This window comes from Neocloeon triangulifer, unplaced genomic scaffold (genome assembly GCF_031216515.1).
Source record: "Neocloeon triangulifer isolate White Clay Creek 2 clone unplaced genomic scaffold, ASM3121651v1 ptg000017l, whole genome shotgun sequence".
Lineage (NCBI taxonomy): Eukaryota > Metazoa > Arthropoda > Insecta > Ephemeroptera > Baetidae > Neocloeon > Neocloeon triangulifer.
The window spans coordinates 4480890-4507493 of NW_026775559.1; the positions used below are offsets into that span (position 1 = coordinate 4480890).

The 26604-nt window shown below is 34.7% G+C and overlaps 7 protein-coding genes across 14 annotated transcripts in view; 2 read left to right on the plus strand and 5 right to left on the minus strand.

Moving 5' to 3' along the window:
- Positions 1-10094, plus strand: part of LOC132203041 (ly6/PLAUR domain-containing protein 6-like) — a 90357-nt gene extending 80263 nt beyond the window's left edge. For all 5 annotated transcript variants that reach the window (XM_059630470.1, XM_059630473.1, XM_059630471.1 and 2 more), the window contains 2 exons: positions 1290-1420; positions 9127-10094. In XM_059630470.1, coding sequence (XP_059486453.1) covers positions 1290-1420; positions 9127-9300 — 305 coding nt within the window. In that variant the 3' untranslated portion in view covers positions 9301-10094. The remainder of the gene's footprint in view (positions 1-1289; positions 1421-9126) is intronic.
- Positions 2679-3471, minus strand: LOC132203042 (perlucin-like protein). The gene is made up of 4 exons (XM_059630476.1): positions 3344-3471; positions 3234-3267; positions 3004-3171; positions 2679-2944 (listed from the first exon to the last, which is right to left on the minus strand). Exons 1-4 carry the CDS (start codon positions 3401-3403, stop codon positions 2721-2723), a joined length of 486 nt encoding a protein of 161 aa, XP_059486459.1. The 5' UTR covers positions 3404-3471; the 3' UTR covers positions 2679-2720.
- On the minus strand, positions 4755-5542 carry LOC132203043 (lectin subunit alpha-like). Its single transcript, XM_059630477.1, has 4 exons — positions 5443-5542; positions 5353-5386; positions 5123-5287; positions 4755-5065 (listed from the first exon to the last, which is right to left on the minus strand). Exons 1-4 carry the CDS (start codon positions 5500-5502, stop codon positions 4842-4844), a joined length of 483 nt encoding a protein of 160 aa, XP_059486460.1. The 5' UTR covers positions 5503-5542; the 3' UTR covers positions 4755-4841.
- Positions 5882-6830, minus strand: LOC132203039 (macrophage mannose receptor 1-like). Its single transcript, XM_059630468.1, has 4 exons — positions 6705-6830; positions 6447-6480; positions 6217-6390; positions 5882-6164 (listed from the first exon to the last, which is right to left on the minus strand). Exons 1-4 carry the CDS (start codon positions 6762-6764, stop codon positions 5941-5943), a joined length of 492 nt encoding a protein of 163 aa, XP_059486451.1. The 5' UTR covers positions 6765-6830; the 3' UTR covers positions 5882-5940.
- LOC132203040 (lectin subunit alpha-like) lies at positions 7070-8061 on the minus strand. The gene is made up of 4 exons (XM_059630469.1): positions 7972-8061; positions 7641-7674; positions 7405-7581; positions 7070-7348 (listed from the first exon to the last, which is right to left on the minus strand). Exons 1-4 carry the CDS (start codon positions 8029-8031, stop codon positions 7128-7130), a joined length of 492 nt encoding a protein of 163 aa, XP_059486452.1. The 5' UTR covers positions 8032-8061; the 3' UTR covers positions 7070-7127.
- Positions 10095-10627: 533 nt separating the features above from the next.
- Positions 10628-23661, plus strand: LOC132203379 (major facilitator superfamily domain-containing protein 12-like). 3 transcript variants are annotated; one of them, XM_059631120.1, is made up of 11 exons: positions 10628-10773; positions 17919-18295; positions 18637-18907; positions 20479-20596; positions 20751-20866; positions 20935-21043; positions 21729-21866; positions 21922-22033; positions 22266-22416; positions 22584-22711; positions 22762-23661. In XM_059631120.1, exons 2-11 carry the CDS (start codon positions 17944-17946, stop codon positions 22785-22787), a joined length of 1521 nt encoding a protein of 506 aa, XP_059487103.1. In that variant the 5' UTR covers positions 10628-10773; positions 17919-17943; the 3' UTR covers positions 22788-23661. The 3 variants fall into 3 exon arrangements, with proteins under 3 accessions (XP_059487103.1, XP_059487105.1, XP_059487104.1); XM_059631122.1 differs by lacking the exon at positions 10628-10773 and adding an exon at positions 11635-11757 and having other exon boundaries at positions 22762-23660; XM_059631121.1 differs by lacking the exon at positions 10628-10773 and adding an exon at positions 13663-13813.
- The window catches only part of LOC132203376 (insulin-like receptor), a 99203-nt gene continuing 95566 nt past the window's right edge, over positions 22968-26604 (minus strand). For both annotated transcript variants that reach the window (XM_059631105.1, XM_059631104.1), the window contains one exon: positions 22968-26442. In XM_059631105.1, coding sequence (XP_059487088.1) covers positions 25849-26442 — 594 coding nt within the window. In that variant the 3' untranslated portion in view covers positions 22968-25848. The remainder of the gene's footprint in view (positions 26443-26604) is intronic.

Here is a 26604-nt window from a genome sequence, read left to right on the forward strand (position 1 = left end):
GTTTAATATTAAATCCGCTTGCACTATAGAAAGTGAAGCACATGCACGAGTGCCACCCATTCCAAGCAAGATAACAGGGTCGTCCGTAAAAAGTCTGCCACCGGTTGACGTCGCAGAAAAGAGCTCATCAACAATTTATGGGCAGACTTTCCACAGCCAAGAGACACGTGCCTTACTTTTTCACTCCAGACAGACATTTTTTATGTGTGCAGATTTTGAAAGGTGTCTCCTCTAGCAAAAGTCCCTTGACAAATTATAAATGCTTGCTGAAGATCTTGTAATAATTTTTCCGTCATTTATACTGTTCATGCCATTAAATACACTCTCCTCTCATTCAACGTTCAATTGACAACAGATTATTTTGAGATTTAATTTAGACTTTCATTCTCAAAACTTAAATTTTTTCTCCTATCTTAAGACATATTTAAACCATAGAAAAAATTAAAATAAATTAACAAAATAGCCAGAAATAAGCAAAGATTAAAATTGTTTAGTTTTATTAAATTATTATTATTATTATTTAGTATTATTCGAGACAAATTATTTTTTGAGATAATTATTTTAATTAAGATCTATTTATGTTTCACAAAATTCAATATTTTCTAGTATATAATCCACATGGTCTATTGTTGATCATCTCTTCTTCCAGTTATGGTGACGGAATACAACCCTATATTTTGATTCCAAATTAAAATAAATATTGAACAAAAACTACACATATTATTAAGAAGCAATGTATTATAAAATGAACAAACAATCTTTAAACCTCCATTGAATTGCATTGATGAATAGAATCTACTTAATAGTCAGACAAATTAATAATGTAAATCATAACACTCTGACTTAGATATAATTATTATTATTTTAAACTCATATAAAATAAAAAAATTTAAAACTTCAAACATTATTTTTATGTCATTTATGGTGAGGTTTTTAGAAACTATTTGTCACAAATCCAAGTGAGTAACGCAATAAAATATTAAAAAAAATCCTTTCCTCTTTTTCGAAGTGGTCGTACCTTCCTTCCCTCAACAAAGGGCCATTCATCCCACCAGCGACAAATGAAGACGCATTACTCCCCCGTGTAATTACCTCTCCGGCACATATACAGACTCTGCTTTCCACTCTGCACGTATACATTTGTGCGGAGCTGTTTTATTTCGCGCAGCTGCGACCGTCAGGGCGAAAATCCGCAATTTAATTAATTTGTCCTCGTGTCACTCAGAGTGAAAAGCGACGGCCGACTTTTTCCAATTTTTTACTAATTGCCGCCTTTCGTCTGTTTGCAGGGAAAACTTTTTGCCACACGCTGCACGCGATGGGACAACTGGGCGATAGCTGGTTGGTCAACAAGAAATGCGCCGACCGCTCCGAGTGCACCCAGGCCGCCGTCGGATGCTCCAGAAGCGACGGACAAACGGTATATTATTTATACATCATTTAAATTTTGCCTAATTTTCCAGCAGTCCTATTAATTTTGCTTAGCAGTGGGAATAATGCGCTAAATGAGTCGCGCTGCTATGCAATTTTGGCAAGGCCGCTGCTGAAAATTAGTTAATTACCGCTGTTTTCCCAGCGTGGCTCCAAGCTGAGTGCGTTTAGCTGTCGCTCTTTTGTTAAAACACCCCTCTCAACTCGGTTTCGAGAAATTACACATTTTCAAAACTTAATGATCAAATTACACCCAGCTCAACCAAGTATATTTATATAAGTAATAATAAAAACAATATAAAAAATAATAATAACAAACCAGGTTTGTGGAACAAAGTAAAGTAGAAAATGGAGAAGCTTTAATGTAATGTTCAATCAAATGAAACATAAAAGTAAAAAAAAAATACAACATTATCGAGGAAAGATTTATGAAGTAATATTGAACCTTCGTTTATAGTAAAAAATCATTACAAAAATTTTTATTTGCTTGTGCATTTCTCAAAACAACTAACAATCTGCTAGAAATATGAACCCGTCTGCACTTATTTGGTGGAAAATGAATCTGGTGGGCTCTGGATTTGTTCTCTCACAGCAATTATAATGAATCTCAATTAGCAAAGCTGGGGCAATGCTAATTAATTAGCAGCCGAAATAATATCGCGAGTTGTTGTTCGGTGCGGCAGAGCGAGTGCGCGAAATGTATAATGAGAGGCTGCTCTTGACATGCCGAGTGATTTTGACCGCTGATGCAATTAGTTCTGTTTCAAGAGCTCGCGTTCAACATACGCATACTCTTCAATAATAGGAACTTCAATGTTAATTAATTTCGAGATTCAGTTATTCAGATGTATTTCATTTTTAACTTTGCACTGCCCACTTCAATTATTGCTAGAAAATGCAATGGTAAAATAAAGGATGAATTGTAAAATAAAATTGTATACATTTATTTGTTTACTTTACAAAATTATGAATAAAGAATACAATTTCAAGTTGAATAAATTTAAATTTTTAGAGATTAATTTTTGTTAGTGCCACTCTTTCCCTCATGACTTTGACGTTAAAATTGGTGCTATTCTTGAGATTATTGAAAAATACTCCTTCTAAACTGAGAAATTGAAATTCAGTAGAATTTTGTTTAATTCATCCTTATTAAAAAAGACGGCTCAAATGAATGATATTGATAAATGAAGTATAGTAAGAAGTTGATAAAATAAATTGATTGGTTTAGTGGAAAATAAATATACCAATTTAAAGTTGAAAAGCAATTTATTTGCAAAAAATGTATCAAATTATTCGCAAATGTATCCCATTATAAAACCATCGCAGTAATCATCATCCCATCCCTGGGATAGACCGCGGAAATTGATGCACAATCGATCCTGATTGCCGATTTCCGATGGTTGGTTCGGTGCCCACCTGAAGTACGTGAATTCCAAACCAGAAGGTTCCCACAGCCAATAGATAGAGTTAGCCACTTTCAGTGCCCCGGTCCACACCCAGTTTGACGCAAAACCTTTTAATTAATTCATAAAAAAATTGTTTATACAAATTGTGATAATATTCAATCCAGACCATTGTCAGAGAGCCACTGAACAGTATCGTCAAACTTTTGCTCGCTAGGGAAGGAAATCAAAGACATATTCAAAGCGTTGCACTCTACTTGCGCCTCATCTCTATAGAGTGGAGTAGAAGTTTCAATGAAGTATGAAGTCCCATTCACCTCCACATAGCCTCGGAACTCTGCGCATTTAATAATAGTAATCAATTTAAACATAGTTATGGTTTTAATTTTTACGCCTAACCTTTGCCACGATCACCCTTTGTCTGTCCGCGGGACTTGAAATTTATATAAATTAAATAATACATAGATTATGCATTGTTTCCACTCATGTCAAGTAAATTTAAATCTTACCTGAACAACTACAAGGAGGGCAAAAACCCCAAAAAGAAGAGCGAATGCCTTGCTGGACATTATGTTATATCAATAACCTCAATATTAATATCAAGTAATATTTTTGATTGATTTTAAGACCTTATCTTGACATGTCAATGATATTTAATTTTGTTTGTCTCGAGTAATTATCTTTTGCATTAATCGAGTGAAGTTGATATCTTCATATTTCTTGGGAGGGGATTGAACAGATAATTTAACTCTTGATATTTATTGAAGCCAACAACACCTAATTCATAATAATGTCCAACAATCTCTTTTTCTTAAATAATTGTTTTTCAAAAATTGAATGTAAACAATGTGTTTGTAACAATGTGGACAAATAAACAACAATAGTAACAATTTCAAATTTCAATAGGAAATTGGAACCGCCTAAAATTTCAAATAATAAAACAGTTCAAGATCAATTACTTTACATTGTTTGTAAATGTGAATAATTTAAAACAATTTAGTAAAAAGTCTGCATTCATTTTTCGTAGAATAAGCTTTTTATAATAAACACAATAAAATTATTCACAAACGTATCCCAGTAAAACCGAATCGCATTTGTCATCATCCCATCCCTGGGATAAAGCGCGAAAATTGATACATATTGCAAATTGATCAATATCAAATGTTGGTTGATTCGGGGCCCAACGGAAGTACGTAAATTCCTCTCCATTAGGCTCCCAAATCCAAACGGTAGAGTTTATGCCTTTGAGTGCCCCAGTCCACACCCAGTCCGATTCATAGCCTGTATTACAAAAATTATGCTCAGAAGTTTGACATATTTTTAGCCAGACCGTTGTCAAAGAGCCACTGAACAGTATTGTCAAACTTTTCCTCATCTTGGAAGGAAATCAGCGTCATGTTCAGAGCATTGCAAGCCACTTGCGCCTCATCTCTGTAGACTGGGGTAGTATCAATGAAATATGAAGTCCCATTCACGTCCACATATCCTCGAAAATCTGAGCGTCCAATTTGCTATAGTTTTTATAAAAAAATCTAAGTCTCACCTTTGCCATGATCACCTTTTGTCTGCCCACGGGACTTGGACAAAATTAAATCAAATTTGTGTATTATGAGCAATTAATTTTGTTTGTACCTCACATAGAGTGATTGAAACGAGCGCGAAACACCCTAAAAGAAGAACAATTGCCTTGCCGGACATTGTGGTAGCTCAATATTAAACCTTATCACGCTTGACACGTTAAAAAAAAAACGATATCGCGTTGCATATCTGTTGATATGCAAAATGCGTAAATTTTAATGCCAGAGGGATTTTAACAGGTATTGAAGATTACTTTCTCTATCTTACAAAAAGATTAATAATATATTGCCACATTTGTCATTTTTATGGAGAATTGAAATCAATCATTTATTGCTTAAAGGTCAATAGATTAGAGTTAAATGTGAGATTGAATGATCGGCTGCATTTTTTCAGTTGAATGAGCTTTTTAATAGCAATCAAACAATCAAATTATTGACAAATGTATCCTATTAAAGCATTATTGCAGTAGTCGTCATCCCATCCCAGGGAGAGCACGCGAAAATTGATGCATAATGGATATCGGTCGTCGTTTATAGATGGTTGGTTTGAACCCCATCGGAAGTATGTGAATTCCTCGCCAGTTGGTTCCCAAGTCCAAACGGAAGAGTTTGTCCCTCTCAGTGCCCCGGTCCACAGCCAGTTGAATTCATAGCCTTAGAGATTAAAAATTTTTGATTCGAATTGTAATATTTTTATAATTTAATCCCGACCGTTGTTATAGAGCCAGTTGTAAACAACATTGTACTTTTCCTCAGCTTGAAAGGTAATCAAAGTCATGTTTAAAGCGTTGCACGCTACTTGCGCTTCATCTCTATAATATTCAGCAGTATCGATGAAGAACGTAGTCCCATTCACGTCCACGTATCCTCGGAAATCTACATTTATTTTAAGATCCATTCAACTTGCAACACGTGGTTTATGTTTATAAGCTATAATTTACCTTTGCCTTGCCCATTCTTGATATGCCCATGGGACTAAAATTTTTTACAAATAAAATAATTTCTGTCTTTGATTTCAATCATACACATACCTGAGTAATGGCAAAGAGCGCAAGAAGAACCCCAAAAAGAACTACTGCTTTGCCCAACATTTGGAGGTTCAATTAAAAGAGCTTATCTTTGCCACTCCAAAGCTATAAAAAAAAATGAACGTAGTGTTTTTCTCAAAAAAATTATCTTGTTGATCTACTCACTTATGATCCACCAGGTGGCCAAAAAAACAAACAAAAAAATATTAATTAGCTGTCATATTTGAAAGCAGAGAGATGATAGTTTCTCACAATCAGTACAGATGCAATCGTCATTCATAGTTACTAAAAGTATTTTTCAAAATATTCTAATTAAAATTATTTTCCATCCACTCTATCGCTCTTTTGCGGTACAACAGTAATATATAATAAACTTTTTATTAAAACCATGCTTTATTCATAAAGGTAAGGTGTATGAGAAACTTTTTTATGGTGAGAAAATTAGATTTTGATTTATTACGATTTTTTTCAGTTAAACGAACTTTTTTTATTGAAATCCTTTCATTCACAAATGAATCCCAATAAATATTGCTCGCAATCGTCATCATCCCATCCAGCAGACCTGGAGTTAAAATCCATGCACGTTCTAATCGAATCGTCGTTCACTGATGGTTGGTCCGGACCCCATCGGAAGTAGGAGAATTCCTCGCCCGTAGGTTCCCAAATCCAAACGGAAGAGTTCACCTCTTTCAGTGCTCCGGTCCACATCCAATCCCATTCATAACCTGTATTAAAAAACTTTTAAGACCAGAAATTTTGAGGAAATTTATTCTAGACCGTAAGTGAAGAGCCAACTAACAGTGTAGTCAAACTTTTCTGGTGTTTGATGGAAGGAAATCAATGACATGTTCCTAGCCTCGCATTCTACCTTCGCTTCATCTCTGTGGACGGTGAATGTGTCGATGTAGTACACGGTCCCATTCACATTAACGTATCCTCGCGACTCTGCGCCTTATAAATAATTTTATATTGTATTCATACTTTCCGCGCAAAATGTCAAACTTTACTTTTCCCATGATCAACCTTGGTCTGCCCGTGAGCCTAAAATTTACATAAATTAAATTGCAATCCCTCATAACTTTTAACAATATTAAATTTAATTCAATTTTAAAAATAAACACTTGGAAGAGACGTTCATGAAGTGAAAAACGAGCTAGTGCTTACTGGAAGAAAAAGCAAACATGTTTTTAGAGCAATTATTTTCTTTAATAAAAGCGAGGACTAGTCCGTTTTTTTTCTTTCTTAAATCATCATAATTATCTTACCTGAATAAATACAAAAAGAGCAAATATGCCACAAAGAACTGCAGCTGTCTTGCCTGACATTTTGGTACATCAATGATAGGTTATCATGATTTGTAAATTAAAATAATCCCTTTGGTTATGTTGGTGCACTAAAATTTTCCTATCTTATCTTACAGCAAAAAAGGTTGGTCCTTTTGTCAGTCACGTAGTGCAAACCAATGACTTATCTCAGAAAATATATTGATATAAGATAAAAATGTATTGAAATCAATTATATTATATATGTATGAAGAAATATTTAAAACCTAAAATAAATTTTAAAAAAAAGTATTGGTAAGCGCGATTCTAGCATTTTCAATTTTGTGGAGATGAAAGAAGATATAAGATAATATAATTTATATTTTCAGTTGATCAAAGCTTTTTTATTGGAATAAAACAATCAAATTATTCACAAATGTATCCCAACGAATATTGCTCGCAATCGTCATCATCCCAGCCAGAAAAGACTTTGAAGTCGATACACGTTCTAATTGAATCGTTGTTCACTGTTGGTTGGTCCCAGCCCCATTGGAAGTACGTGAATTCCTCGCCCGTCGGTTCCCAAATCCAAACGGAAGAGTTCACCTCTTTCAGTGCCCCAGTCCAAAACCAATACGTATCATACCCTATAATATATTTAAAAATATCAACTCCTGCAATATTGAGAAAATCTTTACTTAACCGTAGTCAAAGAGCCAATTAACAGTGTCTTCAAACTTTTTCAGTGTTTGGAAGGAAATCAAAGACATGTTCCTAGCCTCACATTCTACCTTCGCTTCATCTCTGTGGACGCGGGATGTTGTTTCGATATAATACTCGGTTCCGGTCACATTAACGTATGATCCTCGCGACTCGGCACCTTAAAAATATACATAATCTTAGAGTTTATATAGTTTCCTTTAATTGTAAATACCTTACTTTTGCCATGATCACCCTTGATCTGTCCGTGAGCCTAAAATTTATAGATTCTGAATCTATTAAACCTTTCAAAACTTAAAAATCTAATGATTGTAAGCATCAGCAATTTTAATTTGAATTCATTTAAAAAAAATTAGCACTTCAATTAATTGATGGAGAGATAGACAGGTATACTGCATGGTAGTCCTGATTGTTGAAAAAAGCATCGTGTTTTTAAAATTATCAAAATTATGATAAATCTTGATTGGGCCCATTTTTATTTTCTTAATATTATTAGATATTAAGAAAATTCCCTGCTTATATAATCTCATTTCTCACATTACTCACATACCTGAATAAACACGAAAAGAGCACAAATGCCACAAAAGAGTGTAACTGCCTTGCCTGACATTTTGGTACATCAATGATAAGTTATCGGGAGTTGTAAGCTGAAATAATATTTTTTGTTAAGTTGGTGCATTTTATATCGTTCTATTCTCCTGAACGTAAAAACGAGATAAATCCAGAATAAGAAAAAATATTGCACTTCAACATCGTTTGCCGATTTATAGTTTTTTATTTAGCAAATTAAATTTCTTATTTTGCTGTGTATTTTTTCTTCAACCTTTTTCACTGTGAAGAACAAATAAAAAAGTATTAAATTCAATTGAAAAAGCTCTTTACAATATTATTTATACACAATCAAATTATTCACAATTTTATATATTTTTCGCAATCTTCATGTTATTGGTTTTGGATTTGACTCACAAATCTGCCGAATATTTTGTGCGTCAATGATAGGTTATCTTGACTTATCATCTAAAATACTAGTTTTTCAGTTAAGTTTGTGTACTAAGTAAGTAAGATCTTTCTAACATGAATGCAATTTTTTTTTAAATATTTTTTATTCTTATGAATCCCAGAAGCTTTCATTAAAGAAAAAATAGATCGACAGATTTCATGAAACTTTTGATACACTTAAATTGCACAGTTCAATTTTTCATTATTATTTGTACTATGACATAGTCTCAGTTATTCTCCTTAAAATTGAGTTATTCGCCATTCATTTCATCATAATTATAGAAGCATAATACCAATTATTATTATCTTTTTTTAATCATTGCAGTGTAGGTATTGGTTGATCGGTATCATCCAATCAATAATTGATGAACTCAAATACCAAATTGAAACATTAAAAACGTAAAAATGTTGATTAATAATTTATAAATTTTTCTTTACAAAGCACAATCGAAGTCGGCACATTCAGCATGAAATATTTAAATAGTATTTTTATTTTGTTTCAGTGTTGCTGCAGTGTTGCAATGTTTAATGATTTGAAATAAAATAAATTTAATTACAAAATTTTTCTATTTGCAAAATTTAGAAAATCATGATTAAAGTTTTCGCCCAAAGCTGTTTTATGACTGACATAAAAATTGTTAAATTTTTATATCATTTTTATTGCTTAAAAATTTTCACAAATTAATAAAAATTGCAATTTTTTCAGGTGTGCGTTTCTTGTTGCGACGAGCCGTACTGCAACGAGCCAGTGCCTCGGAATAACTCAACGGCGATTCTCCGAAACACAAGGAACTCTGCTCGAGTCAAAAGTGCGACGGACGCCTCCACTTTGGTGCTTCTCTGTTTGAGCGCGATGTGGGCCAGGTCACAAGTGACCTAGCAGCCCTGGCTGGATCGACTCGACCAAGTCCAGATCGGTGCCTTTCCTGAGATTAAAATAGAACGCTCGGTTTTGAAATAGACTACTCTACTTCTTCCTCTGCGAGTGCTTTTTGTATTTGTAAGAAAAGAAAAGTCTGTTGCCAAAATACCACCTATTATATTAAAACCCTGTTGTTAATGTTGTTCAACTCACACACGCACACACACTAAACACACGAGTGATCAACTTCCGAGAGAAATATTGACCAAAAGTGTGCAGAATGAGAGTCGTCGCGAAATTCGCTTCCTGCCTGTTCAAATAAAAGGGAATTCTCGTCGGCTCTTTTGCTGCCTTGTTTAAACAGAAACTCTCGCGCCGATAAACACGGATATGCTAACTAGTCTCCAAACTAACAAACAAAAACACCCAAACACATTAAAGTATGTATTTAAACAAAAAGCCCACTCACTATATACATGAGAAAATAAAAAGCCCCGCCGCTGTGTGTTAATCAATTTTCATAAAAACAATTAAATGTGCTGATTTTCCCTTTTTTAAAGAATTTTGCCAGTGCAGAAATATGTGCGGGTGCGGCGCCAAACCGATGTCATAAAACTAGTCACACAAACACTGTATAAATGCTGATGTTGTCAAAGGATAAATATAAAATGCTTTGATGAATCAATTAGGACCATTCTGAAGTCAGAATTGTAAATGCCGGCTCGTCAGTGTATATCTGTACAGGATTAAGTTATTTTATTGTTATATTAAAATGGATTGAATAAAATGATTGAGTTATGAGAATATTATCCTTTATTGCGCTTTTTTTCTGTATAATATTTTATATGAAACCTTTTTCGTAACTTTATTATCGTAGCTCAAGATTTAAATCAAGGCGAAACAAGTAGAAATGTATAACTTGAAAAATTTGTCATCAATTTTTTACTTTATTTCAGATAATTCAAATTTAATTTTTAATTTAACAAAAATTAAATTTATTTAACAGTTGCTATTAGAAGTTAATATTTTATATTAAACTTCAAATCAATGAAAATAGCATCAAAAAATTAATATTGAGTTCATGGGCTTAACTTTTAAAAAGATAAGTGTAATTAAAATCCAATTTTATAAAAATAGCAATATGTGTTGATCTTTAAATTATGAGTACCATACCCAAAAGGACCTATCAAGGCAAGGATAATACCTCGAAAAGACAGTATGTTTGTCTACCATGAGAGGACGTTGGCTGTCGCAATCAAGAACGCTCGAGATTGTAAGGTCTCCTGGGTCTCCTCATCATCCGCGCGCATGATACCTCAACACAATTTTCCGTAACTACCACAGGCAGTACTATTTGCTCAATCAAAAAAGCTATATCTCATTATGATCATAATAAGTTATTTATACATGTGAAGTGCTAGTAAGTGCAAGTGAATAATGGATTTTTGAACTTCATAGTTTCGTTAAAAAAAATACTGTACCTAATAACAGGTAATTTTATAAATTTTTAATTAAATGAAATTTGATTACTGTCTTGCAGGTATTGAAATTTTAGCTTTTCTAGAAGAGTAGAATCCATTTAACCTAAAACTTCAGTGCGATAAAACATCAAAGTTGCTAAGTATCGTTTTTTATATCCATTTACTGGCAAAATAAATTAGAAATTATTATAGAATTCAAAATTCAGTAAGTTAACAAGATGGCCCAAGCTAAGGATATTGCGGAAAAATAAATTATAATATAATATGCTTTTGTGCAATTCTACAAATGAGAAGCATTAGGTGCTTGATAATTTTTTTAATCGATTAGTTAAAAACTCTTGTTCAAGAAGCTTCAGGGAATCGAACTTGCACTGCTCAATAATTTCCCCTTTTTTCATAATTTCATTTACATTTCATTACATCATCAAAATTAGGAAATATCTGGAAGACCGATCATTGTGATAAGCAACAAATTTTCGGACCAATAAAAACGTTAAAAATCATACATTAATCAGATTAATCTATATCTGCGTGTGTGTGTCAACACGTGAGCTCCTAAGTAAGTGTGTCTTACGCATCATTCGCACGATGCATGGCACCTTTAAGATCTCCGCTTATTTTTATACAAACATATTATAATGTTTATCTATAAAGTGTGTTGAGTTATGAAACATAATATATAAACCGCAAACTCCTCTATCTGATAAACAAGTTTATTTTTAAGAAGAAAAAACAATTTTTTTTTCAAATTTGCAAGAACAATTAAAAATTAACTTAAAAAACAAGCTACTGCATACCTACGCGCGCAGGTTGCACCGCGAAAGAAATGTGGCACCGCCGCGTCCTGGCGTATCTTCTTTCTTTTGTTGATGTTTCACCTTTGCCGGTGTCGGTACGAAAGTAGATTTTGAGCTGCCGGAGCTGATGCAGTTGTGTAGTTATTCCCTGCGACTTCCGTTCTGAAAATTTCCGCACCTTCAAGACTTCAATCATGGTACGTTTTTAATATCGATCGTCATATTTTTAGCCTAGAAATAACCTTGTTTTTATGCGAATCTCTTCATACCTTCATTTTTATTATTATACTCCATAAACCAGTGCTTACATCATTAATTATAAGCCATTTGTTGTTGGTGTCACATGAGAGCTAACGATGCATAAGTAACAATTCTGGAAGTAAATAAGTTTCTTGAGCAATAATTATTAAAAAAATAAAACCATTGGCAATAGCCACGTAAAAAGCACTAATAAATTATTTGGCTTGTAGCTGGCTAGAGGTGTCCCTTCCACGTTTTATTTTGTCTCAGCTGTTCGTCTCTCCTCTTCTCTCGGGAGAGTTCTCCAACCTGATTCAAGGTTGCCAGTTTGATATTATTTAATTTATAAGAGTAGAAAATCCAGAGCATAAAGTAACCACAAGGCACAAATATATAAGAAGTGATTCCTTGTTTCAAGAAAAAAATGGAGACGATTTTTAATTAAATGATAAATGAGGACAAAATTAATTGGTTTTGCTCTTATTTACACATGAAGAAAAAAAAATTCTTTTGCATTCTAATATCTTTCAACATTATACAAGTGATATACAAGTGTAATTTTTATATTACGCTGTATAGAATGTATACGATAAGAAATAACATAAATGACCAATGTTTCAAATCCTTTTAATGGAAAAAGTGGTTCTGTAAATTTAGAGTTGAATTGCGAAACCTTACTAAACGATTCATATTTATAGCGTACCGGTCTGGGTGAAAAAGTAGCGTGACTAGTGTAATAATGATGTTTATCCCATCATTTAAAAAATAAAATGTATCCTTTTGATGCAAAAATCTTGTGAAGCTTCTTGGATTTTATTTTTTATAAAAAAGTTTAAAATCTTATTGGAAGATTTAAGCGTGAAATTTTCAAGTGCAAGAGATCAGAAGAGTGTCAATGTGCTAAATGCAAAAAGCAAATAAAAAAAGCCTCAGTAATTTTACAGAGGCATCGGAATTCAAAAAGAGGAAATAACCCGTCTTGCAAGTAAGCGCGACGCAAATATCATTTCATTCGATTATGAGCAATAATTTACAAACCGCGCCTTCGAATTTTTCAACACGTGAAAAAAAACTTGTTTTCTTTCGCAACAAATGAAAGAAGCGAATTAATGGAAACGTTAATTTGTTTGAACTTTTAATAATTACACGCTGCATTAAAATTGGCGATGTGGCTTATTTTAATATAATTTGATAATTTTTCCTGGAGAAGTGAAAAGTAGGATATCCTAGAATTTTTTTATTAAAAAAGGCATTGTTGTAGTCATGGTCTGTGATCTTATTTCTTTAACCTAAAAAATTTTATTTTTCTAGTACAAGGAATTCGTTATTTTGATTTTTTTTCAGTCCTTATTTTAAAAAAAAAGTTTCAAAATTTATAATTTGTTTCTTGCTTATAAAATCAAGTTGCAATTCGAAATATAAACTGGCTGGGTCATTTACTTTTTGGACAAGAAATTTTTTTGCAACGAGCCCGCAGTTCTCTCCATAATTTATGAACCTTGCTCATAAAGCTTTCATATGCACAATCAAACTGCTTTTTTATTTTCGGACGGAGGCCAAGAATGCGGATCACATGACAGTACCAATCATGCATGGAGTCTTTTTGTAGTTTGGTCACAATCACGATCATGTCAGTGGCCAAAGCGACGTCCATCACTAAATTTGCGTATTACTTTTTATTTGTGCGCGCCGAGAACCAACTAAAAAGGCACCGGTAGTGATTCTTGTAGCAGCGACATATAGACTTTTGTATTTGTGTTTTGTCCCTTGTTGTTTCCCAATGAGGGTAACTCGATCCCTCCAGAGCGGCGGTCGGTCACAATGCCCCTTCTGCCCCTCCTTTGGCTTGGACGAGGGAACCCTTACGCATGTAGTGGCACATCAGCGCCTACTACAAACCTCGTGACTCGCGGTGTCGCTCAGTTTGCAACCTGGTCCTTCTCGGGAGGCTCATTTTCGTAACTGATTTCCTTTCCTAATTCTTCTCTGTTTCTGCCCAACTCGCCATGAAAGGTAAAATAAAATTATAAATTTCGATTGACTTTTTTGTGGATCATAAATCATAAGATCGCATAATTTTCTATAAAACGTGGCAGATGATGGAGCTATGGGAACACGTTAGCAAAAGGAATAATAACTAAAACTTACGGGACAGTCGGTTACATAACCAAATATTCGACAAATTTTAACATTTTTTTTTTCATTCACAATTTGCAAAGTAAAAAATATAATCTATTTGATTAAAAATAAGACACATTCCTATAGGTTTAAATCTAAATCATAGTTTAATTTTAAGAATATTAATTTTTAAATTTACTGAGTAAAAAAGGCCCTGATATATTTGGCTTGCAATCAAAAAAGCACGTGAAAAAAAAGCGTAATATAATAAAGAATTATTTTGTAAATAATACTGCCAAATATTTAAATGCTTTATTTTAAAAGTTTCAAATCATTTTGTTAATCAAATAAAATTTTCCATAGTTTATAGCAAAAAATTATAAATTTGCTGGAATAGAATCACTAACAAAAATTAAGGGCCTAAATTTTATTTTTGTTGTTTATTTGTCCAAATTGTTACATCACATTGTTTACATTCGTATATTGTTGAAAAACATTTATTTTGGAGAAAAAAGAAATTGTTGGACAAAACGGCACCACCACCAGCAAGAATTTTGCTAAAACTTCCGAGGCCAATTTATTTTGTTTTATAGTACACATGTGTTTTTTTAGAATTTAAATTGTCAATATATTTGTTCCTTATTACGTTGAAAATTTTTGTATACAGGTTTTGCTAGATAAAGAATCTTTTGGAAATCGGATAAATATTGTGCGTGAGAATCTGGAAAGAAAAATAAAGCCATTGTGCTTTTTAGAAAAAGAGTGGTGAATGTGAAATGTAAGAAGTTAACATCCACCTGTGAAAAAAGTAATAAAATCATGTTAGATTTCACTTGTACCAAATACCAAATTACACGATCACGCGCTCATGTTTTTTCTTTTTAAACAAGTTTCCACACGTACAGCATAGTTGAGAGACATGCGATCAAGTTCCATTGGGTCCTCTGAATTATCTTCAACTGTTTGAATCGATTCTAATTTCAAGGAAAATTTCAACCCTTTTCCCTCTGCCGCAATCAGAAGCTTTGATGGGTTCCTCTGCTTTAAATGTGGGTTTAAATTGGTGGTTAAATGTAGACCGGATTATGAATTGTGCCTGAGTTGTGGGTCAAGGTAGTGCCAAATCTTAACTAATAAATTGTAACGATAACGATTTTTTAGAGAGGTTTCTCTTGTGAAAGATAGAATTTCTAGCTTTTCATTCAAAGCGCGCTTTGAAAATCATCCTTCGACACATTAAAATCAATCTAAAAAGAAAGTAACTAAATGCGGAGTCTTGATCTAGTGATCTTGAATATTTTGATTCGCCAAAAGTTGTAAGATTTTTATGTGGTAATCATTAAAATTTCTGTATAAACAAAACCTAAACATATTTCATTAATAAATACTTAATAAATTGCAATTATATATGAATACAAACTTTGCATTTATTAAATTTACAAGAAATTTTAGTCATACTCCAAGAGAAATGGAAACTATTATTTTTGTTTATTTGTCACAAGAATCAAGTAAAAATTATCACCTATACAAAGAGTGGTGAACGTTATTCTTAAAATTGCAGCTTCCGGCTCTTGGAAAATGCAAGTTAACATAAAGGGATGTTTAAGAAAGCTGCAATTGTCACGTTCCAAAACAATCAATTGTTGCATCGCACCTATGCCATTAAACAGAATGTTTTATGCTCAAATATTACAGTCCCACATCACATGATCTGTTCATTGAGTTGAAATTAAGTACACCGTGGCACATGATCTGTTGCAAATTTGGCAAATAAAAAATTCAGATAAACAAGATCTCTAAATATAGCATTTCCAAAACAAAAACTGTAGTGACCCGATTTCGAGTTGCTTGGTGTCCTCTGATAAGCACGTGTGCCGAATATTCAGATAGTCTGCGTGAACCGGTCGGTGGTGACAATCCTTTTAAATCTCTTTGAATTAATCGTCGATGCAAATACGCGTGATGTAAAATAAACACTCGTTGCCAAATATAAATCTGTGAACTTTCTTGCAACAACTTGAACGAGTCATTTAGCCACAGAAGTGTGTGCTATTACGAAATTTGGCGATTATTTGCATGCAGGGGTTGCTAAAAATAACTTTGTCACCAATTTCTCTTTCACTTTTTATGACCTTCCCAATCACAATACAAGAATCCAGTTTGAGCATTTGCTATTATGTGGGCCGCGAAAAAAATCATCTCAAATTACGTGAGCAATATTGTATAATTATTGCTTCTGATTAGAATAATTAAGAGATTATTACGAATTCGCGAGATGTGCGCGGAGAAATCGAAATCCTTGGTGAAGGTCGATTGAATGAAACATACATATTGATAGGATATGACACTCAGCAGCGTTGTCGGTATAATACTATGTGTATGTTAAAATGGCACGGCGCGTGGTGTCGGGTGACGCGTCCGAGGAGGCTCGAGTCTCGAGTTGCGTGTGTTTGACAAGTTGAATTAAGCCACAAACAATTGGATCAGGCAGATTATCTTTGCATGGAATTTTTTTTCTTAAGCTGAAACTGACTTAGAGATTTCATACATTATCAAAATTTATCTACATACATACCTAGATATTATATCTGTTCATTATATTCTTCTTTCTTTGATATGGGTTTCATCTTTAAGGCATCTTATGGTAAAGAGCTCTGTTAAATACAAAGACCAAATTTCACAATCATATTCTTGAAAATTGTTAAAATACGAAAGAAAAAAAAGAAAAATTTAAACATTAAATTAATGTTATTTAAAAGATGAAATATGAGCAAATTTATCTTTCAGCCTTTTTAGCCATTCTATAAATATAGTTAAAAAAATCTTCACCCGAACTTCAAAATCATTTAATAGGAGGACTAAAAATTTAGAGCAGCTATGGAACAACAAAATAATGCAATTATTCCTGTTAATGACAAAGTTGTTCCATTGAATACATTTAAAATAATAGCATCTTATTGAAATAAAGGGAAGAGATTTTTAAATATTTAAAACTAAGTAAAGGATGCTCATGCTCAGTTTGAAAATTTTCAAAATCCAACTGCCAACCATATTGAAAAGCATTAAAAAATCCTAACTTTTACTTCGACTTGTTTGATTGTAACTTGTGTATTTACTATGACTGTATTAAAGCCAAATTTCACCAATCTGCTTTACTTACCATATATTTTTCAAGATTCATTTACGTTTTAAATGGGAATTTGCCGTTTTAGTTAAGCGCAGCTGCAATTTTATTTTTAGATCCTATGTGTGCTGGGTGAGCTGCTTCACATAACTATATTAAAAAAAAAAAATGGTAATAACTTTTAGTACTCTTTTTGCTTCGATCTGCTGTCTTATCTGAAGAATTAATGAGGATTGTTGAAAATACAGAAAATTTACCAGGTGCAACTTTTGCTTCCACATAGTTTGACTCCCATTACCGTTTATTTCTCCTCATCATGTCAATTAAAGCTTGGAGATTATGTAATCGCGTGAGTCGCCAAAAGCCTGATAAAAAGTGATCCGGTTGAGTTAATTAACACAAAATTTATTGCTATAATTTCCCTTGTAAAGTCTAGACGTGGCTTTTACATCTTGTGATCTAATTAAACATTCATTTTATCTGGACCGATAAATATTTTTTCTTCTTACCATTAGAAACAAAAGCTAAATCGGATTAGTTTTCAATTTTGGTAAATAAAGAAATGAATGATCAATGATGACTTTAAAAATGTTAGAAATTACAATTTTTTTTATATTTCTACATTTTTTAATGGAATAAAGTAAAAATTTATGTTATTCCCAAATATTGTCAGTATAGGGGAAAAGTTCTCGTTTTGAGCGTATGTTCTTTATTATCAAAAGTACAAAAATCAAGAAATCCGCCAAAGAAATGCAGAATGCGATTTAAATACAGTGGGTAAAATTGTACGTACAAATATGTTTAAAAATGCAGATTTTCGTGGAAATTTTCAAACTGAAACTTTCAAGAGTTGAACATTTTTGCTCCTTGTTTCAGGTTGCATTTGAAAAGAGACTTGACGATGCCACCACAACGCACGGGGCCCGTGGCCGTGCTGCCGCCGGAGCCTGAAACCAGTGAAGAGGCGGCGCCGCTGCTGCCCCCGGAGGTGCCCGACCGACTCACCATCATGTCCCGCGTCGCCTACGGGGTGGGCCACGTGCTCAATGACGTGTGCGCCTCCATGTGGTTCTCGTACACTCTGCTGTTCATGCATGCAGTGACAGGCATGCCCGGCGCCCAGGCCGGCGCCATCCTCATGCTCGGCCAGGTGGTTGACGCCCTGGCGACGCCACTCGTCGGCATGGTGGCCGACAAACCCATGGCCGGACCCCTCCGCAAATACGGGAGACGGAAAGTGTGTCATCTTGTTGGTGAGGATGATGTTTTGTTAACATTAATAAGCTTCAAATTTAAAATAAAATAAAAAATTTTGTTATTTAGACAGATTATTTACTTTTATCTCCTTAAATCGCAGATGATTATCAATTTCACTCCAAAATTATTTTTATAATTATTTTTATTATTAAATTTTAAAATATTTTGCCCAATTAAATTAATTTTTTAAATTTGTAATTCTAAATTTACTTTTGCATATTTGCTTGTATAAAATAGGGTAAATAAAACATTATCTTTTGATGTTGTATTTATTTTGTATCAAAATAGCCATTACTGATTTCTTCCTGAAATAAATAGAATATCGTTGTTGTTAAAGGTACAATACTAGTGATACTGTCATTCCCCTTCATCTTCGCACCATGCTGGTTGTGCGCAACGCCGATTAGCGTGACCCCGGTGCCAGGGCAGCTGCCGGATCCAGGAATGATGCCTCCGGACACAGTTGACTGGTGGCAGCAAATAATTTACTACGCGCCCCTGGTCACCATTTTCCAAATCGGCTGGGCCGCTGTGCAGATTGCTCACCTCTCACTCATCCCCGACCTCACGGCCAGTGCCCACGGCCGCACAGAACTCACGGCAATTCGGTAAATACAAATTAAATTAAAAATTTGTTTAGCAAATGCAAAAATTCAAATTTATGAAGAAGTTGATAATAAATTTGATCATATATTTATGAAGCATTTTTTTTTTACAATAATTAAAGATTTGTTAATCGGCATAAAAATTAATCTCACCTTGCAATTCACAATTAGCTAATTTTTTACTTACTTAACTCCCATTACTTCGAAAGAAAAATTTCCTCTGCTGAGAATACATTTTTTTTTTAAATTTATACTTGATTTTTTACATCTTTTGAAACTTCAAAATTGAAAAGCTACCCATCATGAATGTTAAATAATTTTTATTTAAGTGGACAAATACAAAAAATTAGCCAGCTGAAAATCGAGCTGGCGTTTTTTTAGAATAATAATGCCAATGTATTGTGAGAGCAAAACAAATATTTATACAGCGGAAATTCTCATTTCCAAGCAAACAGTTGCAGCCGTTTGGGCATTTAAGGACTATTTATTTTTGCAACTCTTGTTATCGTTTGAAAAAAAAATACAAAGAGACTAAATTTTGGCTGGCAGCAAATAATTCCCACCTGCGGTGACCCACTGCGCTTTCACTCCATAGCTTTTCTGCTGCTCCCCGCTTCAATTTTTCATTCTTAATCGAGTGCCACCTCGGGTGAAAAATGACCTGACTATGCTTCGCTGTATATTGGATAAATAAGCTCCGTCGTTCCAGACTCCAGATCGCGCGTGCAGCTTGAAAATGCATTTTATTTCCCCACTTTACTCATTTCCACCGCGCTGGCTCGCGTCACTCATAATATGATTTGAATATACAACACGTGCACCAATTGACAACTGATGCCGGTGTGGTCGTTTCTGGTGTTTCCATTCATCAGTGAATTTTTTTTTCATAACATCAACCAGCCCTCTGCGGTCGACGCGTTCAGTCATAAAAATCGTCAACAAATAAGTAATTAAAAATAAAACCAAAATTAAGCTACATTATTTGATTTTTTTTCTTTGCTATTTCAAATTTTAGTCTATTTAAAGGAGGTACAAATTTTTGGGGCGTATTTTGACTGTGCCATTATCAAGACACTTTAAACATTGGGCATTCCAAAAAATATGTTTACAAAATTTTGTCCTCAATGATTTAATTAAACTAGCCAACATAGTAATCGCTTTTATCACAAAAAGCCTCTAAAGATTAAAAATAAAAGAAAATTTGAAATCAAAAGAGAAACTATCAACATACTCAACGATTAGATATTTGATATTTTGCAAGTTTTTACAGCCAATACACGCAATTTAACGCTTGACAAAATGCTTTGTTAACAATAAAAAAATCTTAGCACGCAAAAAGTCGAAAGATTTTAATTTTCATGGAAAAAAAACTCTAACTCAATAAGAATATTTACATGTTCATTTTATTATCTTTGTTTATCATCATGATTTATTTCCTTTGTTTTTTATTTTCATTTTTTTGAGTCAAGAAAAATTGCTTGCAAGCAAAAGAGAAAAAATTGTATTTTTATCACAACATACTGAATGACATAATATGGCATCAATTTATTTAAAACTAATCATGTTACTTTCAGATACAGCATGTCTGTTGTCTCAAGCATTGCCGTTTACATGATCACTTGGTCAGTGCTGCGAGTGACCAGGAAGAATCCCGGTGATCAAATTGGCCCACAGGATGCATTCAAATTCCAGGTAAATGCATAAATAATAAAACTACAAACAGTTTTTGAATGCAAAAATTTTATTTATATATTGATGGTTCGCTTTAATCTGCCCTTTAAAAATAAAGCAAAAAAATTATACTTTGAACATTTTTAACGAATTTTCCCTCTTTTAATTTTAACAGAACATCGTGCTAATTGGCGTCGGCCTGGGCTCTCTGTTTTCACTGTGGTTCCACGTTTCGCTGAAAGAGCCGCCGTCGCTGCAGCAGAAGCAAAGCGCCGCCAAGAGAGATAAAGAGTGCGTCTGTCTAGTGTCTCTTTCGCATTTTGCACTAAATTTCCCCCTTTGTCTAATTAAATTTGCAGGCAGGCTCCTCTGCTCTTCAAGTCGACGTCCGCTTTTTTCAAGGACCCGCGCCTCTACCAGGCGGCTGTGCTCTACGTTTCCAGCAGGCTTTTCACTACCCTCAGTCAGGTCAGATTAAAAACTAACAATGATTAAAATAAAATATTTATATTTTAAATTGATGAGGTGTAAATTTTTATGCTTTTCCAATAAATCAAAACAAGGTTTGTGAGGTATTAATTAAAATTTTAATTTATCAACACTGAATTCGACTTGAATCCCTCCATTTGAATGGTATGCAACCCGCAACAAAGAGAAGCCGCGCCGGTTGCATTGCCGATTGATTCCACTGACCTATTTCCCCACAGGGAATTTAAATTTCATTAAAGAATTATTAGTTGCAAAATTATCACTGATAGGGATAGAAAAATAAATTTAGTTGATAATGTTTCTGACCTATAAATAAAAAAAATAATGTAAATGACATTATTCTTTTAAAGCCCAAAAATTTCTTTTTTGTAGTTTACATTGAGCTACATGAAAATTCACCTATTTTTCACCTATATGAGATTTTTCACCTTGTATCCTCTGATTTGAAACAAAATTTTGAGAATTTTACCCAATGTAACCTATTTTTTTTTTTTTTTTTTACCTTTTAACACCTAAAACACTTTTCAATTTTCATAATTAAATCCATTTCTTAATTTTCCTTAATATTTATTTTACCTTTTTGTCGCCTATTTCGTCAAGGAGCACATTATTTTCTCCAACTTGGCTGCCTAATTACAGATTCTCAAATTTGTTGAACCCTCAGGTTTTTGTGCCGCTTTACCTGGACGAGTCTCTAGGCGAGGACGCCGAGAGTCTGGCGTTGGTGCCGCTGTGCACGTTCATCGCCAGCTTCGTCGCGTCCCTCGTTGTCAAATACATGAACAAGGGCCTCGGCAGAATGGTACAAGAGATGCAGCAAATCGAAGCCACATTAATTGATTATTGATTTGACAAAGGTCACCTACATGGTTGGCGCGCTGCTCTGCATGATTGGCTGCATCTGGATTTACGTTGGCGAGGGGCTTACCTTCCAAAACAGGGATATCTACTTTGTTGCTACTCTACTTGGTAAGCAGTGCTAAAATATGCAACAAAAATTTTTTTTATGAAGTGTGTCTGAATTCGAGATTTTTTTCTAGCAAGAGTAAAAACAAAAGAACGATGGAACACAATAATGCATTTTTTTTTATAATAAATATTAAATTTAATTACCAAAATATAAATAAATAGTTATCTTCAAACTATGTAAATATTTGGTTCTAATCTGACTTGTTTTACATCCTTGTTCTCCTTTTGCAAGGAACCGGTAGTTCGGTGACTCTTGTGACCAGTCTCTGCATAACCGCCGATCTCATCGGAGACAGCACTGACAGTGGCGCGGCAGTTTACAGTGCGGTTACATTTGCTGATAAACTATTCAATGGTCTCGCAGTAATGGTCATCGAAAGTTTGTGAGTGCATTTTCCCCCAAATTGAGCTAATTTTTAAATATCATTAAAGATTCCCTACAGCCCAAAATTTTTGCAATCATGTGATTTAATTTTGAGAATTCTTAAACTAAAATTCTTGGTATCTGTACTTTTATTTATGTTTACCGCGTATTTTTTACATTTTCCAGGAAATGCCCAAATAAATGGGAATGTCCTCACTATTACCGAGACGCGGTTGCTTTCGTCTGCGGAGGCACGGTTTTGGTGGGAATTCTTACCCTCGTCACATATTGGCGGCCGAGACTCTGGTGCCAAGGTAATTTTCAAAAACAAATTAATTATACTTACTGAAATTCAATATTTCAGGAAGCAGAGCAAATCGGATCCCTTGAAATTGTGATTTTTAAATTTTTTACGCGCGCTTTTAAAAGTTTATAACCCTTTTCTAGTTTGGTTCAAAACTAAACGTCACCTCAAATTGAATCGAAATGACCAGTTTTAAATATAAAAATATATATTTTATTTCCTAACGCTATTTTGTTTATGTAAAATGATAAAATAAAAGCAATGGTTAGTTTATTTTAATTCAGAACTTTGTAAGGATTATTTTCTTTATTTACAATTTTCTATTTGGTATACATGTGTTTTCTTTCAATGCATTGATCAGTTGTCACATCTCACCATAGCGATTTTCTATCTCGTTCTGCTCAATAAATAAATAATTGTATATTATTACATTTAAAGTTAAAACAAGTCTTCTATTACACTCTGTCTGTTGCTGTTTCTTCGTGTATCTGCCTCCTGTGTGTACGGAAAAAAATAGAGCAATGTAAGTAATTGGTTGATTGACATTTGAATCGCGTGGAAAACCATAAAAAAATAGGCATGTAATAAATAAAATTAACAATCAGGGCGGAAAATCGAGAGTTTGAACTGCAAAAATCATCTGGTGCGTACAAAAAAATTATAAAGCGTTTCATATTAAAGTATCATATTTTCCATCATTTTGTGAGCGCGGTACACAAGTGTATCTTACAGCTTAAGTTCCAGTTCAATATACTTGATGGTTTCGAACGAGAATTAAATAATATATTAATAATCAGTTTTTAATCATAATTTCACCTAGGGTTTCATTATTTTTTTTATTCACATTTAATTTTAAGTTAGACAAAAAATGCTCATCTCAGGTTGATGTTGTTGTATGTGGACAATAAATTTTTAAATTTAATTCAATTACGCAATCAGAGAAAAAATTGTGTCTCTTGACTCTCTGCTTGTTACCTTTCTATCAACCGTGATATGCCTCATTCGTAATGCTGGAATGACACCGAAAAACAATTTCTCATCAATGATCCCTTCTTTTGCTCCACATTGCTTTTTCACGATGCGGGCTGGTTGTTTAATTATTATCGTTCTCAAATGTCTCGTTTGCAAATCTTCGTACAAATTTGAACGGAAGCAACGCAAGATTTTCTGCGAATAGAAGTGGCAGAATGACTCTTTTTCTAGCCAATACGAATTAATAAAAAGAGTTGAACATATTCAATAGTTTCAAACAAAATATCATATGGGATTTAAAAAATTTAATCAGTCATTTTACCACGACCAAAGCAAATTGAATTGTGTTCATGTGTTTGTCTATTTATGAGCCATTGACCTATTTTGTTTCTCTCAAGTGGTAATAATGCACGTGTGTCTGCTCGGGAAATTTTCTCTACAGTTTCGCGACTACCTCGATTTTTATAAAAATTCACTCGTATAAAAAATTACTCGCTTCCCAAAAGTGATAGATAATCTCTCGGTCGGGCAGATTTTTCAGTTTCCCCTCTCCGTTTTTGTATAAAAGTTTTTAGCGGTAAAAGCTCTTTTGGTGAGAAATTTTGGCACAAATCAATACAGCTACGTGTGTGTCTGGAGTGTTTTGAGCTTGTCGTCGGCCGGCCGACTCGGCCACGACTATACTGTGGGGTTTTTCTTCGTACGTACTTCTTTTTAGTTCAAAAATCAACAGCTGCCGAGAATTTATTTCGTGCATTTCTTTTCTATACAGTGCGTGTGTGAGAGTGAGTGAGTGTATTGCAGAGAACTTTTCATTATTGTGCTGCTGCTCGTCTTATTCGAATAGGCCATGGCAAGAGTTATTCATATTATTCGTGTTTCAAGTTCGATTTTTATTAGAGGGCGCCCGGAAATAAAGTAATATGCGCGGATTTAATAATACTACTACCACCTACATCCGATTTATTTTGGTCAGACGAGTAACAAAACCGAGGAACTTTGCGTGTAGTTTTCAGCACTTGGTCTAATAGACGCGGGCCCCCGAGTCTTCAATTTTTTTAGGGAAATCACTGAGCTGTGGTTATGATAGAGAAAATCAGACAAAGTAAAATAATATGAGTGGCAACGTTTTTCAGTGGCTGAAAATTATTGTATCTTTTGACGATTGTAAATGCTCCGAAAAATGCTGTTTTGCGTCATAAGAGAGAGACAGAATGTTGTATTTTATTTTTTGAATAATATTACTAGATTTCAAGTCCATGACTCGACCAGAAAAAGTTTGTACAACTAAAATATTAATGAGTATTGTCGGTCGCCACAGCGGTCAACTTCCATATTTTCCGGAGGCCCCGTCCGCGATTTCGGATGCAACACTACAGAAAAGAATGTGAATGAGAGTAAAACCAGAGCAAGAATAGGCGCCGCCCGGTTGGTTCTGGTAACCTGAGTTGTAGTTGCTGTCAGAGTGGTTTCCTAAAGAGCAAACCGCACTCCTCGATTCGAGGCAATTTCAAGTATACGCGTGACTTAAAGGACCCTCGTATTTAAACCTTTTGATTGAAGGAATTATTCCAACTTAAACTTCAAGATTCAGAAACTAAAGTGTTCAAATTTATCTAAATTTATCTACGAGAATTGTGACTAAAAAAATGACTTTGGTAAAAGAAAATTAAGAAGCTCCAACCAATGGTCTAATGGGCCTTTAAACTTATCCAATTAACCGCAGCTCTAATCGGAAAACCACTCACGGGTATGAAAATCAAACAACCCTGCACTCGGAAAATCTCTCCCAGCAAGCAATCATTCGGTCGATCAAAATTTGAGTCTACCATGATAATATTCATATATAGAGTAATAGTCTAACTCTTACAGCTAAAGTAAAAACTTAGAATAAATAAAATTGCAGACTTTCAACGTGACTTGATGCCATTACGGATTAAATTCAGAATAAATAAAACCGAGTCAACAACAAGAATCAATTATCAGTTCAATTCTCTAGCCGCACCCAGCGAGAAACCAACACCACTAGGGCTCCGAAGTCCGAGCGTGCCGCACAGTAAAATGCACTATCCTCACGCCTCCCTGTTTATTCCGAAAGAGGGAAGCGCGAACGCCGAGATCGTGCGCGGCCGCCGCTCACAGAGTCTTGTTGGTGTTCTCGCGGGTGAACAAAGGTTAGCACTCGGTGGTCTTGTGCGGCTCTCCGGCCGACGACGAAGCGTTCACGTGGTTGTGCCGGTGGTTGAGGTGGTGGCCGAGGTAGCCATTGGCCGCCGTCCCTCCGCCGTTGCCCACTTTGGCGTCGCCTTGGTTGTTGTTGGCCGCCGGCCGCTGCTCCACGGGACTTCGACTCAGGGCAGGGTAGCTTCGGAGGGGAGAGGGGTTGCGTGGCGCCGTCAGGGCGGCCGCCTCGCCCACGTCCTCGTTGTCCTCTGACTCGCTGTCCGGCCCCAGGTGGAAGTCTTCGATGTCCCCTCGGGTCGGCAGCAGAACCGTCTCGGAGCGCGGCCTCGACTTGGCAATCACCAAGGCCACCGCAGTGTCTCGCAGCTCCTTGTTGTCAGGCTGGTGGTAAAAGGAGACCTCGGCAAACGCAGGACCCACGTCTGCCAACAGACGGGTCACAAGTTCCAGGAAGGTTGGACGCTTCTGGGGCTTTGTCTGCCAGCACAGCTTCATTAGGTCGTACAGGCGCTGCGGACAGTTCTCGGGCGGCTCCATCATGCCACCGTCGATTACATAACGCAACACCTGGTCATTGGACAAGCCCTAGAAAAAACAAAACAATTATTTTAATGCAATGAAAAATTTTTTAAATGTGGTATATTTTTTTTAAATACGTCCAGGTTGGAAGAAGCGTTTTTTTTTAGTAAAAAATCATCTTGAAAAATCAAGTGGTTAGATTCAGTGAAAACAGAAGGGCAAAAAGAT

Bases quoted from the DNA above. Each gene is read 5' to 3' on its own strand.
- LOC132203379 (XM_059631120.1), top strand. From the start codon at position 17,944: ATGCCACCACAACGCACGGGGCCCGTGGCCGTGCTGCCGCCGGAGCCT. The intron at 18,296-18,636 runs GTGAGGATGATG...TTGTTGTTAAAG, and splicing joins GAAAGTGTGTCATCTTGTTG to GTACAATACTAGTGATACTG. The intron at 20,867-20,934 runs GTGCGTCTGTCT...TTAAATTTGCAG, and splicing joins GCCGCCAAGAGAGATAAAGA to GCAGGCTCCTCTGCTCTTCA.
- LOC132203040 (XM_059630469.1), bottom strand. From the start codon at position 8,031: ATGTCAGGCAAGGCAGTTACACTCTTTTGTGGCATTTGTGCTCTTTTC. The intron at 7,675-7,971 runs GTATGTGAGTAA...TATAAATTTTAG, and splicing joins CTCTTTTCGTGTTTATTCAG to GCTCACGGACAGATCAAGGG. The intron at 7,349-7,404 runs GTTAAGTAAAGA...AATATATTATAG, and splicing joins TAATTGGCTCTTTGACTACG to GGTATGATACGTATTGGTTT.
- LOC132203042 (XM_059630476.1), bottom strand. From the start codon at position 3,403: ATGTCCAGCAAGGCATTCGCTCTTCTTTTTGGGGTTTTTGCCCTCCTT. The intron at 3,172-3,233 runs GTTAGGCGTAAA...TTAAATGCGCAG, and splicing joins AAAGGGTGATCGTGGCAAAG to AGTTCCGAGGCTATGTGGAG. The intron at 2,945-3,003 runs GTCTGGATTGAA...ATTAATTAAAAG, and splicing joins TCAGTGGCTCTCTGACAATG to GTTTTGCGTCAAACTGGGTG.
- LOC132203043 (XM_059630477.1), bottom strand. From the start codon at position 5,502: ATGTTGGGCAAAGCAGTAGTTCTTTTTGGGGTTCTTCTTGCGCTCTTT. The intron at 5,288-5,352 runs GTAAATTATAGC...AAATAAATGTAG, and splicing joins CAAGAATGGGCAAGGCAAAG to ATTTCCGAGGATACGTGGAC. The intron at 5,066-5,122 runs GTCGGGATTAAA...TTAATCTCTAAG, and splicing joins CAACTGGCTCTATAACAACG to GCTATGAATTCAACTGGCTG.
- LOC132203039 (XM_059630468.1), bottom strand. From the start codon at position 6,764: ATGTCAGGCAAGACAGCTGCAGTTCTTTGTGGCATATTTGCTCTTTTT. The intron at 6,481-6,704 runs GTAAGATAATTA...TGTAAATTTTAG, and splicing joins CTCTTTTTGTATTTATTCAG to GCTCACGGGCAGACCAAGGT. The intron at 6,165-6,216 runs GTCTAGAATAAA...TTTTTAATACAG, and splicing joins TAGTTGGCTCTTCACTTACG to GTTATGAATGGGATTGGATG.